The sequence below is a fragment of the Plectropomus leopardus genome, chromosome 6 (assembly GCF_026936395.1).
Source record: "Plectropomus leopardus strain MGB_pleo_1.0 chromosome 6, ASM2693639v1, whole genome shotgun sequence".
NCBI classification, from domain to species: Eukaryota; Metazoa; Chordata; class Actinopteri; order Perciformes; family Serranidae; genus Plectropomus; species Plectropomus leopardus.
Genome location: NC_142181.1, coordinates 15,914,909 through 15,938,906, shown reverse-complemented (window position 1 = coordinate 15,938,906; position 23,998 = coordinate 15,914,909). Strand labels below are relative to the sequence as shown.

At 37.3% G+C, this 23,998-nt stretch overlaps 2 protein-coding genes across 4 annotated transcripts; one reads left to right on the top strand and one right to left on the bottom strand.

Moving 5' to 3' along the window:
- Positions 1 to 164: 164 nt before the first annotated feature.
- On the bottom strand, positions 165 to 6,154 carry yif1b (Yip1 interacting factor homolog B (S. cerevisiae)). 3 transcript variants are annotated; one of them, XM_042487247.2, is made up of 8 exons: positions 5,995 to 6,154; positions 3,926 to 4,010; positions 3,365 to 3,494; positions 3,123 to 3,227; positions 2,632 to 2,768; positions 2,270 to 2,425; positions 1,956 to 2,049; positions 165 to 1,656 (listed from the first exon to the last, which is right to left on the bottom strand). In XM_042487247.2, exons 1-8 carry the CDS (start codon positions 6,029 to 6,031, stop codon positions 1,501 to 1,503), a joined length of 900 nt encoding a protein of 299 aa, XP_042343181.1. In that variant the 5' UTR covers positions 6,032 to 6,154; the 3' UTR covers positions 165 to 1,500. The 3 variants fall into 3 exon arrangements, with proteins under 3 accessions (XP_042343181.1, XP_042343182.1, XP_042343180.1); XM_042487248.2 differs by having other exon boundaries at positions 6,010 to 6,152; XM_042487246.2 differs by having other exon boundaries at positions 5,986 to 6,145.
- alkbh8 (alkB homolog 8, tRNA methyltransferase) lies at positions 3,414 to 22,976 on the top strand. Its single transcript, XM_088078867.1, has 13 exons — positions 3,414 to 3,550; positions 6,529 to 6,774; positions 8,018 to 8,151; positions 8,252 to 8,352; positions 8,544 to 8,675; positions 9,019 to 9,114; positions 9,296 to 9,400; positions 10,762 to 10,832; positions 15,722 to 15,828; positions 16,149 to 16,309; positions 17,040 to 17,314; positions 19,992 to 20,141; positions 20,936 to 22,976. The coding sequence occupies exons 2-13, from the start codon at positions 6,637 to 6,639 to the stop codon at positions 21,665 to 21,667; spliced, it is 2,202 nt and encodes a 733-aa protein (XP_087934993.1). The 5' UTR covers positions 3,414 to 3,550; positions 6,529 to 6,636; the 3' UTR covers positions 21,668 to 22,976.
- The last annotated feature ends 1,022 nt before the right edge of the window (positions 22,977 to 23,998 follow it).

Sequence of the window (23,998 nt, the reverse complement as noted above, 5' to 3'; positions counted from 1 at the left end):
TATGAAGGATTTGTACCTCCTTCCCCTCCATAACCGGTTAAGATTCTCTTCCTGTAATTTAAATTTAACTGCAATAGTTTCTGTGATTGGGGAAAAAAGAAACAAAACTCACATCAGAGAAGAACAAATTTGAGCACATGAAACAAAACTCAGAGCTCAGCAGCTTCATCAATCAGAATTTATTCATCTGTCGTCATATCAGTTCAATGGCTTGATTTGATTGTATGCTTTCAGCTTTCTTTGACAGTCAGAGATGGCATCCATTAATGATTAATCCTGAAAAAAATTACCTGCTACATGTATATAGAATGAGTCATTAGTAATGAGATGCTTCAATTTCATAAACTCAGTTTAAATAATTTGTCAAAGTATTTGGAAAAAGGTTTCAATGACCTCAGTTAAGTGATGGAAGCCTTTTATTGTTCATAAATTATCTTTAGTTTTGATATGAGGAAAATGCAAAACTCCTGAATTTTGAATTTTTCTCCCGAATTAAAGCGAATGTGAATCCTTCCCTGGTTTGAGTTAACATTCGTGACAAAAGTGGAGACACGGTGATGATAAAGAATTTACAAGCACATTAACGCAAAACAAACTATCTCTGACATTAAAATATTTCAAGTATCTCAAAGAGACACAATTTTCACAGAACAGACCATCCCATCTCTTCCCTTACTTTATTCCTTTTGACTTTCAATGTGAAAAGCATTAAAAGACTTACTTTGTTTTTAAAAGCATATCAAAGTCAATTTAACATTTCATCGAGACATCTACACCCTGTGGCTTCCACACCGTTGAAATTTCTATTCAAGAGTTGTCAGGCAGCAAAGCTCAAACATGTATCAAAGCACATACAAAAAGATTTAACAGATAAAATGGAAGTGGTACTACACCCACACTTTATACACCAGTTAGAAAACCCTTGTTTCCGGATCCAGTAATGACAGAACGGGTATTCTCTAAGTTGGGAAATTAGTCAAACATTGAAACAGAGCCTGTTGATCACTTTTAAACCTGGATTTGAGTTCTTTGTCGTCGTTAAATGGACGGTTGTATGAGGTTAGTGTGCTTTATCTTCAGCGGCTCAGAAAATCATGATATCAGACCAGAGAAATAATACTTTTGCTTTACAGAAACATACATACTTAAATAGTCCTAAAAAAATAACTGACAAATAATTACAGTATAGAAAAACAACTTAAAGCCACTTGCTACATTTTTTAAAGAAATTACATAAAAAAAGACACAATAAAGGCAACACTAATGACACAGGGCTGTGCTGTGAGAGAAAAAGCTGTAATGCCTCAAATTCTCTCCTAATCGTCTTGTCGCATGTTTTGCTCCAAGCATACATGGAGTGAGTCTTGTGTTTACCTCTGTCTTTGTCAGGAAGTGATGGGATATCATCCAGACAACTGTGGCTTTTCTTAAATGTTTTTAAGGGGGTGAGATGGCATTCAGGCAGTCAAGTTCATCTTCTGAAGAATGAGCGTGTGTGTTTTATCTGATAAGGTGGTAGGTGAGCCAGTACATGAAGATGGGTTGTGCAGCTGCTATGGACATGGTGAGGTACATCCTTAACTGGTTTCTGGCTCCTCTCACCAGCCTCCCCTCCGCCGCCGCCTCGGATAACAGCTTCAGACGCAAGGTGCGGATCTGAGAAGAGACCCATTTAAGGTATTCTTTAATCAACCATTAAACAGACTTGACTTCATGTCAGCTCTTTGTGTAGGTCATAATACTCTGATCTTTAAATCAGAGTTCAAAATACTTTTTTCGGTGTACAAGCACTATTGCATGTAACTAAATTACATGCACCATTTCTTCTAATGTACAGGATGCCAAGAAGGAAACAGTCTTTCCAGAACACCAACTACATCAATGCTGTGCCAGATATCTGTTTTAATTATTTCTAAACAGGGAATCTATCCACTGAGCTCGATGCTGGTACTCACCATAAAGACAAAGATGGCAGCACAGCACCACAGTAGAGAGAGATAGTACGCTGGCCTTCCAAACAACAAGCCTGCTACTACACCTACAATCATCCTGAGGTAACACAAAGAGACGCACACACAGTCACAGATTGGGTATAATATCCACAGATTGATAGTGTTAAACTACGAAAATGTAAGAGATGTTTTATTCTTAGCATCATTCAAAGGAAAAATTAGCCATTGGAAAAGGAACAACTGAGCTAAACAAAGAAACACAGGTAAACAGAGATAATGAAAATTTGAACACAATCATAAAAAGATGCTGCACAAACCCGACGTATTTGTAGCCAGAAAAGGCCAGCAGGTCGATGGTTGTGAGGTCGGTGTTCACGGTCACAAGGTAGAGTGACAGCAGGACCGCCAGGACTTCCATGATCAGCCACACCAGCGCTGAGCTGGCCTGAACTCCCAGCAGCTCTGGAGAAAACCTGAAGGGAGAGATGACGCCTTGGTGTAACACACAATGAATTCACATTAAATTGACAACCTGTTCTTATGTAAAAAAAAATAAAAATAAAAAAAAATGATACTGAGCTATTAATGATCACTGCTTAGACAAAGAATCAATTGGTAATAAAGCACTTAATTAGTGTGTCTCTTCTAAAGGAATTGATAAAAACATGGATGTATGTACCTGTTCTGTGTGCCGAGGGCCAGTCCAGCCACCAGGACGTATGTGATGAAGCCCATGGCGGGAATGTAGAGATCAGGAGCGTTCACGTCGAAGCGTGGAGCCACTGGAGTGTCCTGCTGGTAACTCACCTCCCAGTTCTACAACAAGGTCAAAACACCAGCTGAAACATCTTTCTACACAACATGGGAATTTTATTTGACACTATTTGTATTCTACCGCTGTTTGTCAATGTAGCTGATCGTCCGTTACAGAGGGTTAATATCCTGATACAACATTAGTATCACACTTACAGGCTCAGTCAAACTGATGCTCAAAACCTGTGTGGGCCTACTTTTTCCACATAAAGAAAATACACCAGGAATAGAAAAGGAAATTGATAAAATAATCGGACTGATAAGCAGAATTGATAATGCCTTTGATATCAATAAAATCTTCTACTTCCCATTCCTTGCAAAGTGCCAGGCAAAACAGAATCATTTTAAGAGACTTACCTCATGCATGTAAGGGAAAACAAGAAGGCCCAGTTTTTTCCCCACGTACACGGTGTCCACAGCAAAGTAATATTTCAGCTTAGAAATCGGAATGAACCTGTCCAGCTGAAACAAGCACACGGACATACACACATGCATTATTAAGCCTAATGTATCCCCGGGCTTCTACGACTATTTTGTGGGAGCTCTTTTGCATCCTTTCTGGTAAGCAACAATATAAAATATTAATGACTCAGTCTTACATTTTTGTCCACCATTTCCCTTCCCTGAGACGCCAGTGAGCTACCATATGCCATGGCCAGGTTAGACATGGGGTCAGACAGGATGGACTCGCCAGGAAACCCTGCTGCTTGAGGCCCGGCCTGCTGGTTCCTGTCAAAGTGACATAAGAAAATGTATCTACTGGAAGAACATGATGGATGCATCAGGTAAAAAATACAAACGTGTAGTGAATTCTATCGTGAAGAGACAATTCAAAAGACTACAAAGCCAAAGTAACAGGAAGTAAACTAGGATGGTTGTTTTCTTTGTCTCCCAAAGATTCATTTTTTTTTATTTTAGTGGGAATAATCTAATTGATTGACAAAGGTAGCCTCTTTTTTTCTTTGATGCAATATAGTACACAATCATTCAAAATGCAATAAGACTGAACTCCAAAAGATGTATTGGGATCAAAGAGACATTTTAATTTCATTTTTTAAACTTTGTTTTTAAAAATGACTATTAAATCTACCTTGTAAGTATTAAGACAATATGTTAGCACAAAAGTTTAACATGCAGCCTAACTTCAGCCTGGCTCCCACCTGTACCCTGCACCACTCGTATCCTCAAACAGCTGGCTGCCCTCTGAACCATCCACCGAGCTATTCCTGAGACGCATATTTGGCTCTGGATGAAAAGAGAGTGATTAGAGACAGAGATCTGTCAAACAAAGGACTATATCTGAACCTCTCAAATCACATGAAATTGTTAAAAAAAATTAGTAAAGCAAGCAAAAGTGAGGCAGCCGCAATTAAAGGAAACCTGAGAAACCAACATGCATCAATTATTTGTATGAAAGATTTGCCCAATCACCCTTTATTGTTTTGTGTTGTTCAAAATCATAGAAATTTAAGAGCAGGCAATCACCAACACTGGCTGTTCTGTGAACGACTTGATGATAAATGTGAGAATTTCTTGTTAGTTTCAAAGTTAGATTATACTGCAAGTGTCCACAGTGTTCAACATCTGTTGCACAGTTCCACTGTAGAGGCAGAATAAGGATTTCTGGCACAACTTCACTTTACTTCAAGGTGCATGGAAAAGGAAAAAAGTCTGACACTGTAAAACTCCAGCAACATTTAACTATAACGAACAACTTAATTGTAAGACCAACACATTCTGGCTTGTGGCCTTCATGAGGCGCATGAGGCGAGGGTTGCAACGGTATGAGATTCTGACAGTACAATTATTATCTCAGAAAATATCACAATTTTGCAGTAAGGTGGTATAACAACAAGTAATGTGACTGTTGACACAGTATTCATATTATCATCAGTTGCAATGACCCTTAAAGAAATGAAACATTAAGGATTATTTTAGACAGAGCAAAGGTTTTATTATAATTGCAACTTTTTTTTATGGAAGTATGCACAAAAAGTTTACCTTAAATAATAATAGTACTCAATACATAATGAAATACATAAAACAAAGGTGAAATTCTCCGTCTGGTTGCATTTTTTGGAATACTGTTGTTAAGCAAATGGACATGGTATGATAACCATACATTTTCATACCACAGTAATCTTGAAACCTATACACTGCTGCAACCTTATAAGGGGCTAATATATACAGCTAATGTGACAATAGCATCATGTTTCCTTCCTATATGAAGCTTGTAACCAAATGAAAATATTATGTGAACAATGTGTGTAGACAATCCCAGTGTGAATGCTCCATGCAGGAGAAAGAGCTTCTTGGCTTCATCCCCTGAGGGAGTAATAACCTCATCACACACTGATCACAAGAGCTGATTATATAACCCCGAAAGAGCCACAAAGAGTTAAAACCCCTTTCCTCTGTTATCACTATTGGTAAAGATTGTGTAATGGATATGTTACAAACCTAAAGTGTGCTAGCTACACACACAATCACCTTTATATAAACTAAAAACACCTAAAACTAGCGCACTGCCTGATAACTCAACCGATGCAGACAATTGATATTTTGAGCAATAAATATGACATTTCAAGTGTTTGCTTGAATCCTCTGAAGAGTGCTCTTTTACACTTTGTGATGCTTACATATCTGTTTAGAGACACGTTTACTGGACCTGTGTTAACGTACTCGGTGTAACATCATTAATTGCCCTTAAACTCATTACAAATGTTTTGCTCATGGATCAAAAATAAATCCAATCCCCAAAGTCTAACCCAGATTAAAGTTTGAAAACAGAGGCTGAGCTAACTTTAAATGCACCAAAACGTATCCCAGTCATTGCACAGAAAGAAGAGACAGAAATAACATGTACACACCCCCGTATAAGTATGAGGGACCACCGTTAGCCTGCCTTGCATATGTAACACTGGGAGAATTAGCTAGTTAGCATTGTTAACTTAGCCAGTGTTTATTGATAGTTTGTAGCGAGGCTATCCAATTTTCTTGACTAATACTGTCTTTCACATTGGCTAACGTTAGACGATTCTTTGTATTTTTTTCCAAGCTATTTATTATCATATAGCTAGTTATTAGCCTCAACCGACTGAAACGACGACAGCAACATCAACATTCAGTTCCGTTTACGTTGAAAGCTAGCAAGAACAAAATGTGCACATGCAGCCGATCGCTTAAATTAAAGGCTGATTTGATCGATAAAGTCACGTACGTAACTTACGCTGTCTGAACCCACTTTGAGTTGCAGTGTAATCCATTTGGACTGACTTGGTGGCAGCTGCAGCCGCAAGTAAACCAACTCCACTGAGATGCAGTTGCTGCTAGTTAGCAAGCTACATAGAGAAGTTAGAGTCATTCATAAATTTACACGGAAGTCAACGGTTTCTTCTTCTTCTTTGGATTTAATGACGGCTCACAAAACAACGTGAAATGTGAATAGCGCCACCTACTGTATCAAGGCGTCCTAGGTTTGATAACACACTGCAATAATAACTAATAATAATAATAATAATAATAATAATAATAATAATAATAATAATAATATAAACCACTGCAGTAGCAGAATTACACAATCAGAATTAAGAAAATAAATAAATAAAAATCAGAACAACATACATTTGACTTATTTTGGTTTAGTTTCCTCGTTTATTTGTTTTTTTTCCCTTTCAGGCAGATAATGAGAAAACAATCGTCTTCTTTCAAAATTTAGTTTATATAGAAAACAAATAAACTAAATCCTCACTCGTTTTTTTAGTTTTCCAGAAGAAAATGAATAATGAATGGATGACACAAGGACCGAGAATCTATAGGAACCTTCAGTGTTTCATGTGTGTTTCACCCGGACTACGTAACATAACGTACCATGGACGCCAGTGTGGAGATAAACGTGAAGGCTGTCAGGAGGAGCAAAGAAGACAAGAAAGTTCTTCGAAAACAGATAAAAGCCAGTCACACTCTGCTGAAACACGAAGGCATCAGCACATCATCACAGCCTACCAAGGTAACAGGAAACAAACGTTTAGAAACAGGAAGCGGCAGCTGTCGGGTAGCTAACACGTAGCTTCTTCTAGCTCCTTCTCTTTAAATGTCTTGATTTACACTTAATAGACGCAAAAAATACAATTCAAAGTTTATTCTCAGCTCATGTGAGTTAAATACGAGTTTTTGATGAGGAAATTTGGCTGACTAATGATTAGGTATTACTAAATATCAGCATGTATCAGCTGACTGTAGTCATGTAGAAGGACAATAATAACGTTAGGCTTTATATGGCACTTGTTATTTTCTGTCTTACAGCTGGGATCAAGTTTACAACCTGAAACGTTTGTGTTGTGACAGAATCTGTCTCATAATATAAGTCTGAGTCATTTTTTCCTAATAACTTAAATGACATTTGCACAAGGAATTTACTTTTGTTTGTTGTATCCCAGGGCACATTAAATATCATGACAATAGGAAATGGGTTTCATAAGTAAACAGTGACATCTCAAACGACTGAAAAATAAACAAATGAGAACAGAAAAAGAACTTACTGCAAAGTTTGTGGGTGTATCTTAGACAGTAGGGGATCATTACCAGGAAATAATAACAGTCTGGTGACAAAGTTTATGTTATGTTGTCTTCAACCATGAAAAATAAAGTTGACATGAAATAACATTTCTTCAGGACCAGATTATAAACTCGACTAAACACAAGACGAAATGTAAAAGCAGATAAAGACAGAACTATGAAACAATGCTGACATTGTTGTTTACTAAGTGATTGTACTTTTGTTTTTTTCTTTAGCAAAGTAGGGGCTGGTTGGGGTGTTTTTTTTGTAAATCCTGACTCTCTTTGGACCTAGACATATTTTCCTTGAGCCTCTCTGAGTAACTGGGAGAAAGTGCATGACCCTCCTCCCTCCACCAATGAAAATAATAAATGGAGTGATTTTGAAGATTTTTAAAAGAAAAGACACTTTTCAATCCCACTCGTGAGTTCTGGAAGTATGTAAAATATATATAAAATACAACCATTTAAAGTTAAATGTCCCTCCTCTGAGCCAAATAAAAAACATCTCTCAAAGATAATGAGGGGGTGTGTTGAGGGTTCAGTCTTAGAGGCCACTCATTGTGGTGGTGTAGGATTTAATACAGTAATATCTCAAAGTGTGATCAGCCTGTTTCGGATGTCATCTTTCAAATTTATTGTTGTTGTTTTCACACTGCTCAGTCGAAAATTAAGTACTTCGGATTCCTCTGCAGAGTTTGGTGGTGGCTAATGGTGGCCTGGGGAACGGCGTTAGTCGAGAGGAGCTGCTTGCAGCCCTGAAAGAGATGGGAGAGGTGGTCACACTGATCATGCACCCACACAAGCCCTACGCTTTTGTCACATACAGGTACATGTGAACACATCACACAAGTTATTTTAAACCTTTTAAACCTTCCTGGAAGACTTTGTTTTAAATCTCAGTGTTGTTATTGTCGTTCTGTTTCCAGATCGGAAGAGAGTGCTCAGAAAGCTCACATCCACCTCAATGGCGAAAAGCTTCAGTGTGGGGAGAACAGCGTCACACTCTACCTCAGTTATGTTGACTCAGGTACTTAAACATTGGCACCCACAGACATAAGCATAAATAACTGTAATTACAATGCTATAGTCTTTTAAAGCATCATGTACTGTACATTTTAACAGTAATTTTGATAAATAAAAACATAGCTGTGTTTGTTTTTTGATCAGCAACATATTTTTGTAGCCAGCACTGTATGTTCTGTTAATGTGTTAATGCAGTGACCTGTAAAGAGGAGGCACCAGTTACTTTGCCAGAGGGATTAGTCTTGGTGGAAGATTTTGTGTCTCCGGAGGAAGAGGCTCTGCTGCTTGCTGCTATTGACTGGTCGTCTGTTAATGATGATGTCACTGGTGAGGGGCTGCATACTCTGTTTGTGTTTGGTTCACAAGTTCTGACTTAAGTTGAACTTTCAGCCAGGAACTTGATCATAAAAAAACATCTTAAAAAAACATCTTATTTGTTTAAAAAATGAATTATTTAAAAAATGGCATCAGTGCATCCTTAAAATCAGGCATTTACAGTTGAGTATAGAAATTGTAGTAATTGTAAATGTAAAGTTGCTCACAAATATACTCATATTATATCACGCTCTTAGTAATTTATGTTTTAATATACAAAACTGTTATATACAATTCAGATAAGAAATAAAAGAAATGAAACCTGATTCGCTGACTTCATTTTAATGTCTTTTAGCTCAAAAAGCTCTGAAGCATAGAAGAGTCAAACATTATGGCTTTGAGTTTCGCTACGACAACAACAACGTGGATAAGGACAAGCCGTTAACTGCAGGTAAGCTTGATTTTTATTTTTTTCTCACAATCTGGGTTTTATGGGTCATATTTTCATAGGTTTTACTGTTATTCCATTCATAGTAACATTTTACTCACTGTAACATCATTACACAATTATTAAGAACACAATTTAAGAAGCAGTATCATAGGAGCCTATGAGTGTGATTGTGTGTATGCAGGTATTCCTCAGGAGTGTCTGCCTGTTCTGGAACGATGTGTGACAAACAAACACATCAACATCATGCCAGACCAGCTGACCGTCAACCAGTATGAGGCGGGACAGGGTGAGTTTTTCCAGTCCTGTCTCAAATGACTCACCTGATATGTTTCAAAGGTTATACTGAGGAGTATGTAAACATGACCTAACACATGTTTCAGCTTTTCAAAATGCAATGAAACATGAAAAATAATGCAATGTTATTTCATATTAGATAGTTTATACTCATGGATAAATCCCCAAAATATAAATGTTTTAATTTCGGGAGTGGTTCAGGAATCTATATTTGGCATAATAACTAATTCTCGGCATGATTAGTCAATACCTAATCAAAACCATATTATCTTGTGAGCTGCAGGGAGTTATGCTTTGTTCCACATACCTCCGAAGTCGGAGCTGGGAATGACTTCACATCCAAGCTGATTATGTTTGAGTGTAACAAGTCCAAAAATCAAGATGTTGTTAGTCACACCAGTTTTAGCCTGTTTAGCCATTGTTAGCAATACATTAGATAAGGATGCATTATGCTGTATTTTGCATATACAAACACTGTGGCAACATGTCAGATAGAAAGAAGTTGGACATTTCTCAGACAGAGGTGACAAAAGTCCTAATAAAGAGTACATTACTGCAGCTTTCACTACTGTTAACACTGGGAGCAGCCATACTTTTCTATACTACTATACTACTACTACTACCACTACTACTACTACTACTATACTATACTATATACATACATTATATTTAGTTTTCATCACAAAAAAGTAACATAAACAAAACAAAAACACATAACCAACATAGACACAAACACAACACAGCACAGCACAACAAAAAAAAACAGACTGGACAGTTAGTCAGTTAAAATTTCTGACTAGGAAATTCCAGTGCAAAAGAATCACACTATTAAAACAGACATAGAGTGTCAAGGATGTTAAATTAAGTTTTTGATTTATGCACGGTAGTTTATTTATTTCAGAGGCTTATTATAGGCTATTATTATTATTATTATTATAAAAATTGAACATTGTACCAGAATATCGGCTCATATGTGAATTTTTATTAATTCATACCACAGGGTGGCAGCAGAGTCTTTCCAACAAGCATTGATGAGGAATGATTAAAGTCTTTGGTTTCTTTTAGTGATTCATTAATAGATTTACAGTACGGACAAACATTTAAGGGCTGAAATAAGATTTTTGATGAACAAATATTTATGAATTATGCTAATTTTTCTTAAACTCAAGCACACAAACTAAATTTTATTATTTTATATTATTATTATTATTATTATTATTATTATTATTATTATTATATAATGTCACATATCACCAAAAGTCCAATGGTGAATTGACATGTTGAATCCAAACACTTGCATTTCAACTGGGGTTACCATTTTATTACTCTGTGTGTGTTTTATAATATTTTCAGGTATTCCTCCTCACGTGGACACTCACTCTGCCTTTGAGGACACCATCCTGTCACTGAGCCTGGGGGCAAAGGTAAGAAATCACTCTGTTATTTAACATTTTTCAGAGCTCCAGTTCAACTTTTGTGCTGAAAAACTCTCACCACAGTAATGTGGGATTGCAATTTACCCAACAATATGATTGACCTATCAGCCTGTGTAGTCAATATTGACCATTGGTGCATTCATCAATAATTCAAACAAAAGTCAGGCATTTAAAGATAAAAAAAAAAAGTGTTTGTCTAAAGAAAACAGATTTTGTGTTTTAGCATAAAACAGAGACGCACAGTTAGAGGGTGGGTGTAAAGGGAAAAACAGTGCTGTCAGACACTTGTCTCTCTGTCAATCAAATCAATCAATCAAACTAAATGTCACTTCACAGACCACTGTTATTCATCTGTCTCATGGGGCACAACTGTCAGAGATGAGTATATGTAACACAGGGTTCCTGTGGATATATATACGGTATACTTTTGGATGGATACTTTTATGATAATATGATATCCATGTGTTCCACTTTAGAAGGTTTTAATTGTTTTTTTAAGCATTTTAAGTAGACCAAAAAAGTTGCATTTTATGTTGATATAAACATTTGGACAAAGTTGTTCCTAACCTTCAATAACTGATGCTGATTCATGTTTTTTTTTTCTTAGATTTTGGATTTTGTAAAATTTGTCTTATATTTAATTACAACTGGCATTAAATAGTCTTCAAAAGTCTTAAATGTAACTTGTGTTTGGCTGTGGGAACCCTGGTAACCATATATTTATCCTTGTGATTTTACTGAGAACATTTTGACATCTTATTCTTTCCTCTCTCTCTGACACACTGATATACTGTCACTGCGGCCTTCAGTTGATACAGTTTGTAGTTAGTGACTGGTATCTCCCTTCTCGTGGACATTTTCTTAACGATTAATGAACAGAAGAGGTACAGATTTTCCTTCCTAAATTGTGGGGTTTGTTTTGTCCCTGTACATTCCAGGTGTGAATATTGTGTCACCTGTTGCTGTGATGCTGGTTTCGTCTCTGCAGGGTGACTGCTGTCAATGAGCACCCATCTGTCCCTGCTTGACTGAAAAGCAGGGGCTCTATTAGCAATCTGCTGTCATCTGTCACAGCATCTGTCGCACACACAGAGTGACAGACAGCATGTGTGTTTATTGCAGTGTGTTCTTTGTTGCAGCTCCTCTGTGGAGATTCTGAGCTACAAAAAGTGTACAGTAGGCGTATTATATCAGGTGCTCAGGGGAAAAAGGCAGAAGCAGACACAGAAGAAGTGCACACTCTAACAGGGCCGCAGCTGTCTATTATTTTAACATTTTTTGATTGTTTCTTCGATTAATTGATTCATTCAAAGATATTCAGTTTACTGTCACAGAGGAGGACAGACACCAGTAAATATAAACATTTTAGAAGCTGGAATCAGAGAATGTTTACATTTTATTTTCTTAGAAAATAACTCAAACCAATTAATTGATTATCAAATTAGTTGGCGATTAATTAATTTATTAGTTGAAAATTAAATGTTGCAGCTCTAGACTCAATAGAAGAATTTAGTAAGCACAAGTACATTTCAGCATTACCTCTTCATCAGGTAATACTCAGCATTAGGGATGGAAATTACAAGAGGCCCAAACAAAGTAGTATTAATTACAAACACAAACCAGCATTTGTCATTATGTCACATTCTGGTAATTTTAAAAGTAGCTTAAGTCACTCATAAGTAGTAATCAATATGACGGTGTGCAATATGTTGTAATTTTTAACCTTTTTTTTCAACTGCAACTTTTGTCCCAAAAGGAAAACTTTGCCAGCTTCTTTTTTTTTTTTTTAAATTAAAAATTGTTAAAAATTAAGTTGTCTGCTCATGTCACTTTAGCCTTTTGTTTGCAGCAAATTTTATTATTCTGGTAGGCTACCAAAATTAAAATTTTTATTTGCATCATTAATAATTCTTATAAAAAAAATAATTGATAGTTGGTGTCCATGTAGTGATATGATTTTGCAACCCGAAATATTGCAGCACTATTTTGTATTGATTTTTCCCCCTACCCCTACTGACATCTAACCAAGAGGGTCTACATGTAGACTTCATCTTTTTCAACTCCCAGTGCGCTCCTCCATCAATGCCGCAACCCGCACAGATCAAAGTATTTTCAATATTTACAACACAAAACTCAGAGACACAGTGTTAGTTACATGGATCAATACAGTGAAATAAAATATTTTAAAACCCAAATGCTACAGTCACTGAATATAGTAATGTAATGATTAGAGTGAATATATTAAATAACATATTTCACTGACAGTTTGGTAATGATACAAAAGGGGTAAATCTTTTTACACAAATGAAGGACTCACCCTAATTCAACAAAAAAGTTAAGAATAAAATGCAAAAAAGAACAACCACAGGATTAATCCAAACATTTACTGTGATTTGGTTAGTATTTTGTTATTCTGTGGGTGTAACAAGTTAATCCAACAGCAGTCTCCAGTTCATCATAAAATCTCACTTTCTGCCACCTGATTTGATTTAACTTTATCAGAGTTCTTGTGGATCCTTAAAAACTCCTAAAAGGCATTAAATCCATTAATCCAAATCCAAGGCCTCAGTTTGCATCAAAATGTCTTACATTAGTCTTTCAAAAATCTTAAAAATGATCAGACATGGTAAGCAGGATTGTTTTTGTTGTTGATCGTTTTTTCTGACTTTGCATTGCAAAAGCTTAAAATAATGTGTAACATAAAAAAAATAAATAATAATGATGATAATAATTAACAGAATGTCTCTCACATTAACATCACCAGAAAGTCATGTTTTATGTTACAATATTTATTGAAAAATAAAATAAATTCTCCCTAACCTTAAGTAACTTATGTCAGTTGATACTTTTTTTTTTGTTCTTCAAAAATGGCTACTGTAAAATTGGTCTTAAATTTTATTCCAAGTGACGTTCTAAAAGTCTTAAAAGTCTTAAGCGCCACCTGCCCCAAGCAGTAGAAACCCTGTTAATTAATTTTAATGCTTCCAAAAAGTAAAAGAGTTAATGAATTGACTCAATCATATCTGAATAAACACATGCAGATTCATCTGCAGGTACATTCATGATTCAGTGTTACACTTTACAGGCTTATTGAGCTTGTTTGTGTTTACAGAACGAGAAAAGTAATAATGATCTGTCTATAGGCTTGTCCCTGTGTGTGTGTGTGTGTGTGTGTGTGTGTGTGTGTGTGTGTGTGTGTGTGTGTGTGTGTGTGTGTGTGTGTGTGTGTGTGTGTGTGTCTGACAGAGAGAAGAGAAATAGCGAGAGAGAGAGAGAAAATGATGAATAGTCCTGTAGTCACATTCCACCAGTTTCATTGATTGGCTAATGCTCCTCAGATGGAAGAGCACAGTCTTGCCTATCGTGTGTGTGTGTGAGAGTGTGTGAGTGTGTGACAAGAGACAGCGAGAGAGAGAGAGAGAGAGAGAGAGAGAGAGAAAGAGAAAGAGATTTCAGATGTGGTTTCAGGCAAAGATCAGATAATGTCATTTGCTGGTGTTACATGTACATCACTCTCTCACAGTCATACACAAACGCTTATCTGTTTCTCACGCAGGCACATACGCACCCAAACACACACGCACACACACATGCACACACGCACGCACACTTCTACTTCACAAAATCCAATTTTCCTGCTGTCAGAAGTTGGAGGGTTGCAGTTTGAAATCGTGTAGATGTAATTTCCCAGCAGAGCTCATGCTGTTATGCGCTGTAAGGAAACATCAGGATCAAACATCAGCACTGGGGTAGAGATGTTTCTGCTGGTTAACAGTGAGAGAGCAAGCAGAGTCTGTGTGTGAGTGGCTTTATTTTTCCTTCTGGTTGAAATCACGGAAAAAAACTACTATTACTAATTTAGTTGAGTAATACTGCATGAACAAATTGTATGAATACTGAATTTGACTACTGGTATTATTTAAAAGTCAGTAAGTAAATTGTATACCATTTATTATAAACAAAACAGCTGTACAAAAACATGGCCTTATAAGGAACACTCAAGTAAATAATACAAAAACAAATTAAAAAATAAGAATTAAATTGGACAACATCGTTATGGAGAATATATTTAAATAAGACTGAAACCTGAATAAAGCATTTTTTTGATACTTGAAGATACAGACACATTTCAGTAGGCATAAAAGTACTGAGGTTTAATGCATATTATCAGCAGGATATCAGCATTTTACTGCCAGGTCTAAACAGGCTCATAGTGTCATTTCTTATTTTATTTTTAGCTTTGATAAAATGCCTTGAAAAACTATAGATTTTCAATACCACAGGAAAAAAAATGCCTGACATTTAAGGCAAAAAACAAAACAGAAAAAACAAAACCATGATTAAAAAAAACATTTCTTTTCTTGGTTAGTAGAAGAGAACAGCAGAATGACTGTAGTAATCTTTAAAAGATAAGAGACAGCAAAAAAAAAGAGAAGTTGATAAGGTGTATTGTTATTGAAAGGAAATATTCTATAATCAATATGTATTGTTAAAATGATACTTTTGGCAGCACTAGTGCCACAGCGATTTCTGACCTTAAATAAAACTGATTCAGATGAATTCAATGCAGGGAGGTAAATACATTTTAAATTTTGGGTAAAAAAAGGCCCTTATTATTGGCAGAGGCACTGATTTTAAGTAACAGAATCTGTATTGAAAGAGAAAAAGTCAAATCTGTGCATCTTTAAAATTTATGGTTTTCAAGTTTCTTCCTGCTGTGTTTTATAGAGAAATTGTTATGTGTGTGTGAGGGAGTGATTTCCTCCGTTTCCTTATGAGTGGTCTTTCTTTTGATGCGTGTGTGTGTGTGTGTGTGTGTGTGTGTGTGTGTGTGTGTGTGTGTGTGTGTGTGTGTGTGTGTGTGTGTGTTATTACAGACAGTGATGGAATTTCGTCACCCTGATGGTCGTCTTGTTGCTGTGGTGTTGCCAGGACGGAGCCTCCTGGTGATGAAGGGGGAGAGCAGATACCTCTGGACACATGGGTGAGCTGGACTGTGTCGGATGGATCGTGTTTAGGAGTCAGATTATCTTGACCTGAGCTTTAGGTCGATCACAGGAGGAGTGACAGGTCTTTTCATCCAGAGAAACTCGATGTATTGATGTTTCTCTTGGCTTCAGTACCATCTGTCTGTGGACTTTTCCCCACATTTTAATCCCTTCACAAATTAAGATAAAACCAATGACAGACTCTGGGCTTTGTCTCATCAGCATCTTCTGGTGTTCACATAGAGTACACCAGCTTTACAGCTCCTATCAGTTTGTTTAAGCAAGTCAACAACTGTTACCTCTTATCGTCCCTCAGGATAACTCCTCGGAAGTTTGACATGGTGCCAGCCTGCGACCCACAATCCCCTCCTCATGCGACGCCTGACCTCGGGACTCACAACAACCTCACTTTGAGCAAGAGGGGCACCCGTACTTCATTCACTTTCCGCAAGATCAGACACGAACCCTGCCGCTGTGGTGAGAATCTTGCAGATGCACAATGAAACAGAAGACTGCATCATCACCATAGCACATTTTGAAGATATGCTATGCAGGATTTTATTAATAATATTAATAATTATACTGTTATTTATTTACCCTTTTTACACATGAGTTGAAGTTCAGAGTACTTTACAATAATAATAAAAATGCAATACATTAAAATGGGCAAATTGTAAAACTTGTCAATTTTTAATTGATAAAATTAATAAGTGACAGTAAAAAAAACAAAACAAAACAGATTAATAAGAATTATTAAAATAAGTGAATTTGTAAAAAAAAAAAAAAAAACAAGGGTGGAGCTGAAGTTTAAAAATGTTTGAAGTGCCTGCATATCACAATTTTGGAGCTTAGTTTAAGAAAACTGCACCGCCTGTTTACTTGTATTTATATATTTGTTTATTTAAAAAAACCCAGCAGCACCATTATAAAACAACAGAAGGTCTTTAATGTGGGAAAGTCCCAAACCATTTAGAGCTTTAAAAACAAGTAATTGTAAAATCTATTCTAAAAAATACTGAGAGTTAATAAAGTTTGGGTAATATTGGTATTGTTTGTTCTTTCTACAGTTAAGGGCAATAAAAACTTATAGTCTGCCCTGAAAATCCTCCCCTTTATCACCACATGTAGAATACATATGATTTACCGTTTGATGGACACATTAATCTCACAGTTCAACCCCTGCCTTCTCCTCCCTTCCTCCCTCCAGCCTTCCCCTCTGCCTGTGACAGTCAGGGAGCTCTCTCAGCACCCTCTCCGCCTTCTCCTCCATCACTACCCTGTTGCCATACCGACGCAGCCCTCCTGGAGGAGGAGTATGTGCACCGGGTTTACGATGCCATAGCCTCCCACTTCAGCAGCACTCGCCACTCCCCCTGGCCTCGCGTTTGCCACTTCCTGTCATCGCTCCCACCTGGCAGCGTGCTGGCTGATGTGGGCTGTGGAAATGGGAAATACCTGGGTGTAAGCCCAGAGCTGATTGCTGTGAGTGACATCATGTGTTAACCATAATGTCTGTAATTTTGTGATACTTCTGTGATCCCTGTGGGATAATTTCCCTTATCACTCTGTTTGTATTGCTACTGCTTCTTAGATTATCCCCACTGTAAACTGCTTAACAATTTCATAAGTTAATTCTGTACAGAATAGTGTCGTAACTGCAGGGGCTGCTACATTTAGCAAATCGGTTACAGCCAGACAGCAAACGAATGAGGTAGAACTCCTCTTCTGCAACTTCACTAATAGTAGGTGATAAAAGAACAAGGTGGCAGAGGTCTTTTTTTATCAGTTTGATGGAGATGAGCCTGACTCACCCAATAACCCAAACAGCAATACATTATGATGATACTTGGACAAGGTCTTTATTGCAAACCACATGTGAATGCACAGGATCAAACTTATTTTGGTAAAGCTTTCAAAATCTATTTCAACATTTTGGGAAATATTCATATTTGATGTCTTTCTGAGAAGTGAGTGAGAAAAAATGATACCACTTTCAAGACATAGAAAATACACATATCATGTCACTAATCTTTTTTATTTAATTAAAGCAAAAAACAAAACTAAACAATGCTTTCTCATTTTAAGCAGAGTTAGCTGCTGGAAGTAGAGATGCACAATATTATTGGTACGTTATTGTCAGTATCAGCAGATAACTGCTTTAAAATGAAATATTGGCATAGCCCTGAAATGAACATTTTGCCCATTACCAGGATTGTCTCAGGGAGCCCCTCTATGAAAATAAATATGGTATGTTTTTCATGTAACCTAAGTTAAAGTAGTTTATACTTTTGCTTAGTGAATGTGTTCATTTTGAAAAGTTTTGTAAATTTTTACGTTTTCATTTGATATAGTTGGCCATTCTGATAGTTGGCATTTTATATGTTAATTCGACTGCAGGTGAGACTTCATGTTCTCTGCAAAATTAGATGACAAAAAATTGGAGGTCAGCAAAAACCCAATGCCACTCACCCCTACCCTAGCTGGAACTAAACAAGATATAGTATTTTACATTAAAGGTGTTGGTAGGTGTATTTTTTTGTATTTGAAGAGAGGAGAGCTAGCAGTTTTCTCCTTTTCCAGTCTTAACACCTGACATGGCTAAACTTATTCTAACTCCCTTGCTTTACCTGTTAACATGTAATTCATACTTAGTTTTATCATCTCACACACTAAAATAATAATATATATGGGTATTTACTATTTTTGCTGATAGATTCAGGTCCAACTCTTGACATTTGATTGCAAAGTATTTTAAATCTGCATATTGGGTTATAAATATGCATAGTGGCTGCCCTCTACAGGTTGAAGCTGGCTGTTGCAATTGAATTTTGCTATTGACTGTCCTGGTGCCAAGTGACGTAAATGGAGGCAGCTTTCTTCTTGCATGGCAAAATGATGAACCATTTCTTTCTTAAAGTGGCTATTGCAAGATATAGATCTGAAAAAAATCAAATCTTTGCATAATTACACTCTCCTCGGGCAAGAAGCTGCTGTTTCATTATTTACCTCCTTGTGTGAGTCAGGTTGTCTTAGTAGTGATGCTTTGACTGTACAGCAAGTCATAATGTTCACATGAACAAAGCTGTCTGTAATCAATTAGTAGCCAGTTTGTTTTGACATCATATCTCACTAAAAATGAGTTAAATAAACCAAAATGATGCCCTTCAGGATGATGTCCCCGGTGCTGAGGCCCATGTTGCTCTCACTCTTGATTCCTGCAGGGTATCACTGCTTGTATTGGCTCCGTTTCCATGGCAATATCCTACATTTTCTGTTTACGTATGCACACTAGGATATTCATGTTTGGGATTTGGAGGTGCGTGTAAGCAGCTTATCCTGACTCAGACTGTAACCGTGATAAATCATTACTGAGAACACTGTGATCATGCAGGTCACACACACACACCGACTTTCTGGGTTGAATCTGCTGTTTCATTCCCTCTGCACACTCTGTCTGTCCTCTCTGTGTTTCCCTCTCTGTGTTTTCCCTTTTCATTCTCTTTCCTGTTGCAGATTAACTCTGTTAACCTTCCCAGTTTCAATTGAAATGAAAACACTCGACCTTTGTGTGTGTTTGTATGTCAGTAACAGATGAGGGTGTGTGTACTTCTCACCATCTCTTATCACCGCCGTCTCTTTTGGGACAAGGTCATAAGAAGCCTGATTGAACTGTGCCCTGAGAAAAAATGTGTTGAAAATGATCATTGCTGTCTCTCAGTCCCCTCCCTCTTTTCTTCTCTTCCTTTTACATTTCCTTACAGCTTCTTTACGCTATACTTTTTTCCCCTTACTGCATTTATGTGTTTTTTTTCCTCCACTTTTATTGACTCTCTCTCGTTCTCTATGACTGCATGTCTTTTGCTGATCTTCCTTGTTCATTATTTTCCCATTCAGTCTCTGGACTCTCTCTCGTCTCACTGGATTGAGGAAGAATTAGTGCTTGTTTCTGCTGCTTTCTGTGATTTTTTATCATAGAAGTGTGACATCAAAAATAAAGAATACACTCTAACATTCGAAAAAAATACACTTTCATTCATGTTTTTTTTTTTTTTTTTACCTTTTACATGTTTAGATCTCTCTGTTCTTGTGAACTTGTATGCTGACCATGTTTATGACTTGTATGTGTGTGTGCACATACATGTGTTTTGTGTCTCCTCAGGTTGGTTGTGATCGTAGCAGTGCTCTCGTCCAGATCTGTGCAGAGAGGGGTTTCCATGCATTTGTTTCTGATGCTCTCAGTGTCCCTCTGCGAACAGCCTCCTGTGACGCCTGCATCTCTATAGCTGTCATACACCACTTTTCCACACAGGTATGCGTTCTACACACACTGGTCATTTCTGTTAAAAATTTTTGTGTAACCAACTTTTCATCAGCCGCTTGACCTCATAACGCCTTTTTAGACTGCAGGAAATGCTTGAATGTTTTTAGGCTCTTAGGAACTTTACCACAGTTTCAACTACAGGAAGCTTTTACAAGTGTTGTCTTCCTGGACATACATCCAAATTTGGGACAAATTTTTCCGCTCTCAAATTTGTACTTGTGAATGGGTCAAGAACTGTTGTGATAGAGTTAGTGGCACTGTATGTCATTGATTGATATTTGGTGACACTAAAATTGGTCTACAGATAAGAAATGTATTTCATTTTTCTGCTCTTTAAACATTTGGTGTAACATTTTGTAAGCCTTTTTGCATTTTTTTACAGGACAGTGATAGGGTGAAAGGGGGATAGAGGGGGACTGACATGCAGCAAAAGGTTGAGGCTGGAATTGAACCTGTGGCCACTGCGGAAAGGATATAGCTTTTTGTATATGGGGCACCTGCTTTACCAGATGAGCTACTGGGTGCTTTCTTGCAAATTCTTAAATTGATTTCTTTTTCTTTTTTTTTTATTTACTGTCCACCTCTGCAATATATTTTCTAACATTTATTCTAACATCACAGTCACAGACAGAAAACATTTTATTTCATTACTAAAAACAAAAGTCTTAATTATAGCAATTGGCTCGACTGAGATTTAGTTTATGAGTGAATAGGGTTACTTAGGAGTATGTGAAAGAAATGGTCAAATGCATAGTTTGTGTGTTTGTGTGTTTGTGTTGTAGGAACGTCGTCTGGCAGCAGTGAGGGAGCTTGTGAGACTTTTGAAATCTGGAGGTCGAGCACTTATCTACGTTTGGGCTTTTGAACAGGAGTACAACAAGCAGAGGTCCAAGTACCTCAAAGACCAGAACAAATGGCATCCTGAGAACCACAGCACCACTGAAAACACACCAGGGGACAGCCAAGAACCTCATGGGGAATCAATTATCAGAAATGTAGAAGACAACTACAAGCCTAGAGACAATATACAAGATGTGACGGATGGCAAACTTAGCGTGCACACCAACCGCACAGCCTTCAACACCCAGGACCTGTTGGTTCCCTGGCATCTGAAAAAGGGGAAAAAGCAAGTGGGGGAAGAGTCAGGAGAGAGTGGGAAGAAGGATCAGAGGAAAGAGAAGTCTGAAAAGGCTTCAGGGAACACCTGCTCAGAACATAGTTCAAGTTCTACAGCCAAATTGGACTCTACACTTGACCCCTGTCTTGACTCCAAATTATCTTCTGGATCAGGTCTTGACACCAGTGATGCCATTTACAGCCCAGACTCTAAATCAAGTCAAACATCCAGTTCTGCTCTAAAGTCTGAGAGCAGCCCGGCACCCGTTTTTCATCGCTATTACCACGTGTTCCAGCAGGGGGAGCTGGAGCAGCTGTGTGCTCAGGTGGCTGGAGTCAAGGTGCAGAGCAGCTACCATGATCAGGGAAACTGGTGTGTAATATTAGAGAAGGACTGACACTCATAATTTAGCAACAAATACATATTTGAACAAGAGAGTTAATGCGCTGCAAACAAAGAATAAATTAAAGGATTCTCCATTGTTTAAATGCAGAAAACTGAATAGGCAAGTGCCATGGAATACGCGTCATGATTTTACGAAAAGCCTGCCTTTGTTCTGCTCTCACTTCTTTCATCATCTCTAGAAATATTTAATTGCAACATTGAATTAACCTGCAGTCCACTTTTGCCAGAAATTAATGTGAGACTAACCTGGAGGTAGTTTGAGGATCATGTTAGAAACCACAGGTTGTAAACACACTCGGGTTCTGTGTAACTCAACGGTAAAAACAAGGTTTTCAAGCTTTCCCATAGTGCACACACTGTACAGTGGACTTCCAAAAATAATCTTTATTTCACTACTTTGCATCCTCCACTGTCTTTGACCCCAGTGTCTGCTCTGAATTCACTCAGTGGTAACTAAGCTGTAAACAGCGTGTGCCTGACCTTTCCAAGTTAAAGGGCGAATGTGTAACATGGCATTTCAGGACATGAGGGGGATGAGTTCACATTAAGAAACGCAGAATTTATAAATGTTTTCTCTTTTTAAAAAATTGTCGGACAGAGGCAGCACCTCATTGTGATAGATTATTGTGAGGCCAATATATAACAAATGTGTTGGTATGTGTTTAATGACTTTAATGACTTTAATGAAGAGGTATCAAGGAACTTTTTTTATACAAGTATTGAAGTTTAAAAATCTGCTATGGTGACAACATTATAATGTAGGAACTGCTAAGCAGCCCTACTGTAAGATTTAATCACTTTTTTTCTTTTTACTCACAAACATTCACACACTGCATCCTATTAGCAAGATAAGTTTTACCAGACAGCCGTGAAGACAGAATGAACTGCAGAGTAATGGGGTATTGATGGTGGTTGAGTGTGATGCAGTTATTTGTTGTGGAGCCTCTGTGGTAGATTGGTAATTGGTCAATGGTTCTCGGTAAATTACCCCCGTGGCTCCTCAATCCTCCAGGGCCCACACAGACAAACACACTGTGGTGCGGAGGTGAGAGATTGTTTGGTGGCCTTTATTGACAGTGGATTATTGATTGAGGTGAAGCAGCTTGCTTTGTGTGTGTGTGTGTGTGTGTGTGTGTGTGTGTGTCTGTGTGTGTGTGTGTGTGTGTGTGTGTGTGTGTGTGCGCGTGTGTGCGCGTGCGTGCGTGCGTGCGTGCGTGTGTGCGTGCGTGCAGTATAGTGTTATTCTGCTTGTATTGACTTGACATTTGGAGTGATAATTAAAATTTAAAGGTGTTCCTCTACCAGGTGTAGCTATATTCATTTAACAGGCTACAAGACATTTGATATACCAAAAAGATAAAAAACAAAATACAAAGCAAACAGACAAACAAATAGATCAAACCACAAAGACCTTCAGCTATCCATCTTTTCTTCCATTCGGTTCAGTATTAGTCTGACTGCTGTAGGTAGGGTTGCACCTTTCAGCGTGAAATATTGCATGTCTGTCCATTGGTGAAGATCCTCTCTTGCTCTGCCTGAATTTTTTTTCTGTCCAAAAGACTTTTTTGGGAGTGTTTTGGGCCCTAATTGAAGTTAGGGATGTCCTGCATTTGACTGATTACTATGCCCTCTGTGATTTGGGGCTAGGCTATATAAATGAAAATGCCTTGACGCTGATACATATACTGGAAGTGTAATGTGTCCTCAAACTAATAGCCATAACACTGTGTTCCAGATATTGTCTGGTACATTAACAGGAGGGATGGGATGGAAATCCAGCGCTAAAATTGAATTTATAGTCCTGTTTCCAGTAGGATGCCAATGTTCTCTTTTAATGGACAGATAATATCGCTCTACCCTCACAGTAAACAGTCTAGTTGTATACAATGCAGCCTTTAACACATGTATGCAGTAAATGGGGCAGCCGGATAGACTGGATAGTAGGCTAATAGGTATTGAAAAGCATGGTTAATCTTTTCTGTAAATAAGTCTCCATTTCATAATAACAAATACATTTTAAATGTAATTGCTTTCACCTCACTAGGGGCTTGATGATGGTGTAAACTATAGCTACAACTATTAATTAGTATAGCTGTAGTAATATTCCACTAATGGTGCCGTGTTTCTGCATTTAAAAAATGAAAACAAAAGCATATAATACAGATCAATATACAGGGGATAGTATAGAAATAGAACAATAACAAATGTGCCAGGAGTATATCATACTAGATCAATGATAATAATAATGATAATAATAATAATAATTATTATAGGGATAATAATAATAATAATAATAATAATGTTATTATTATTAATAACATAC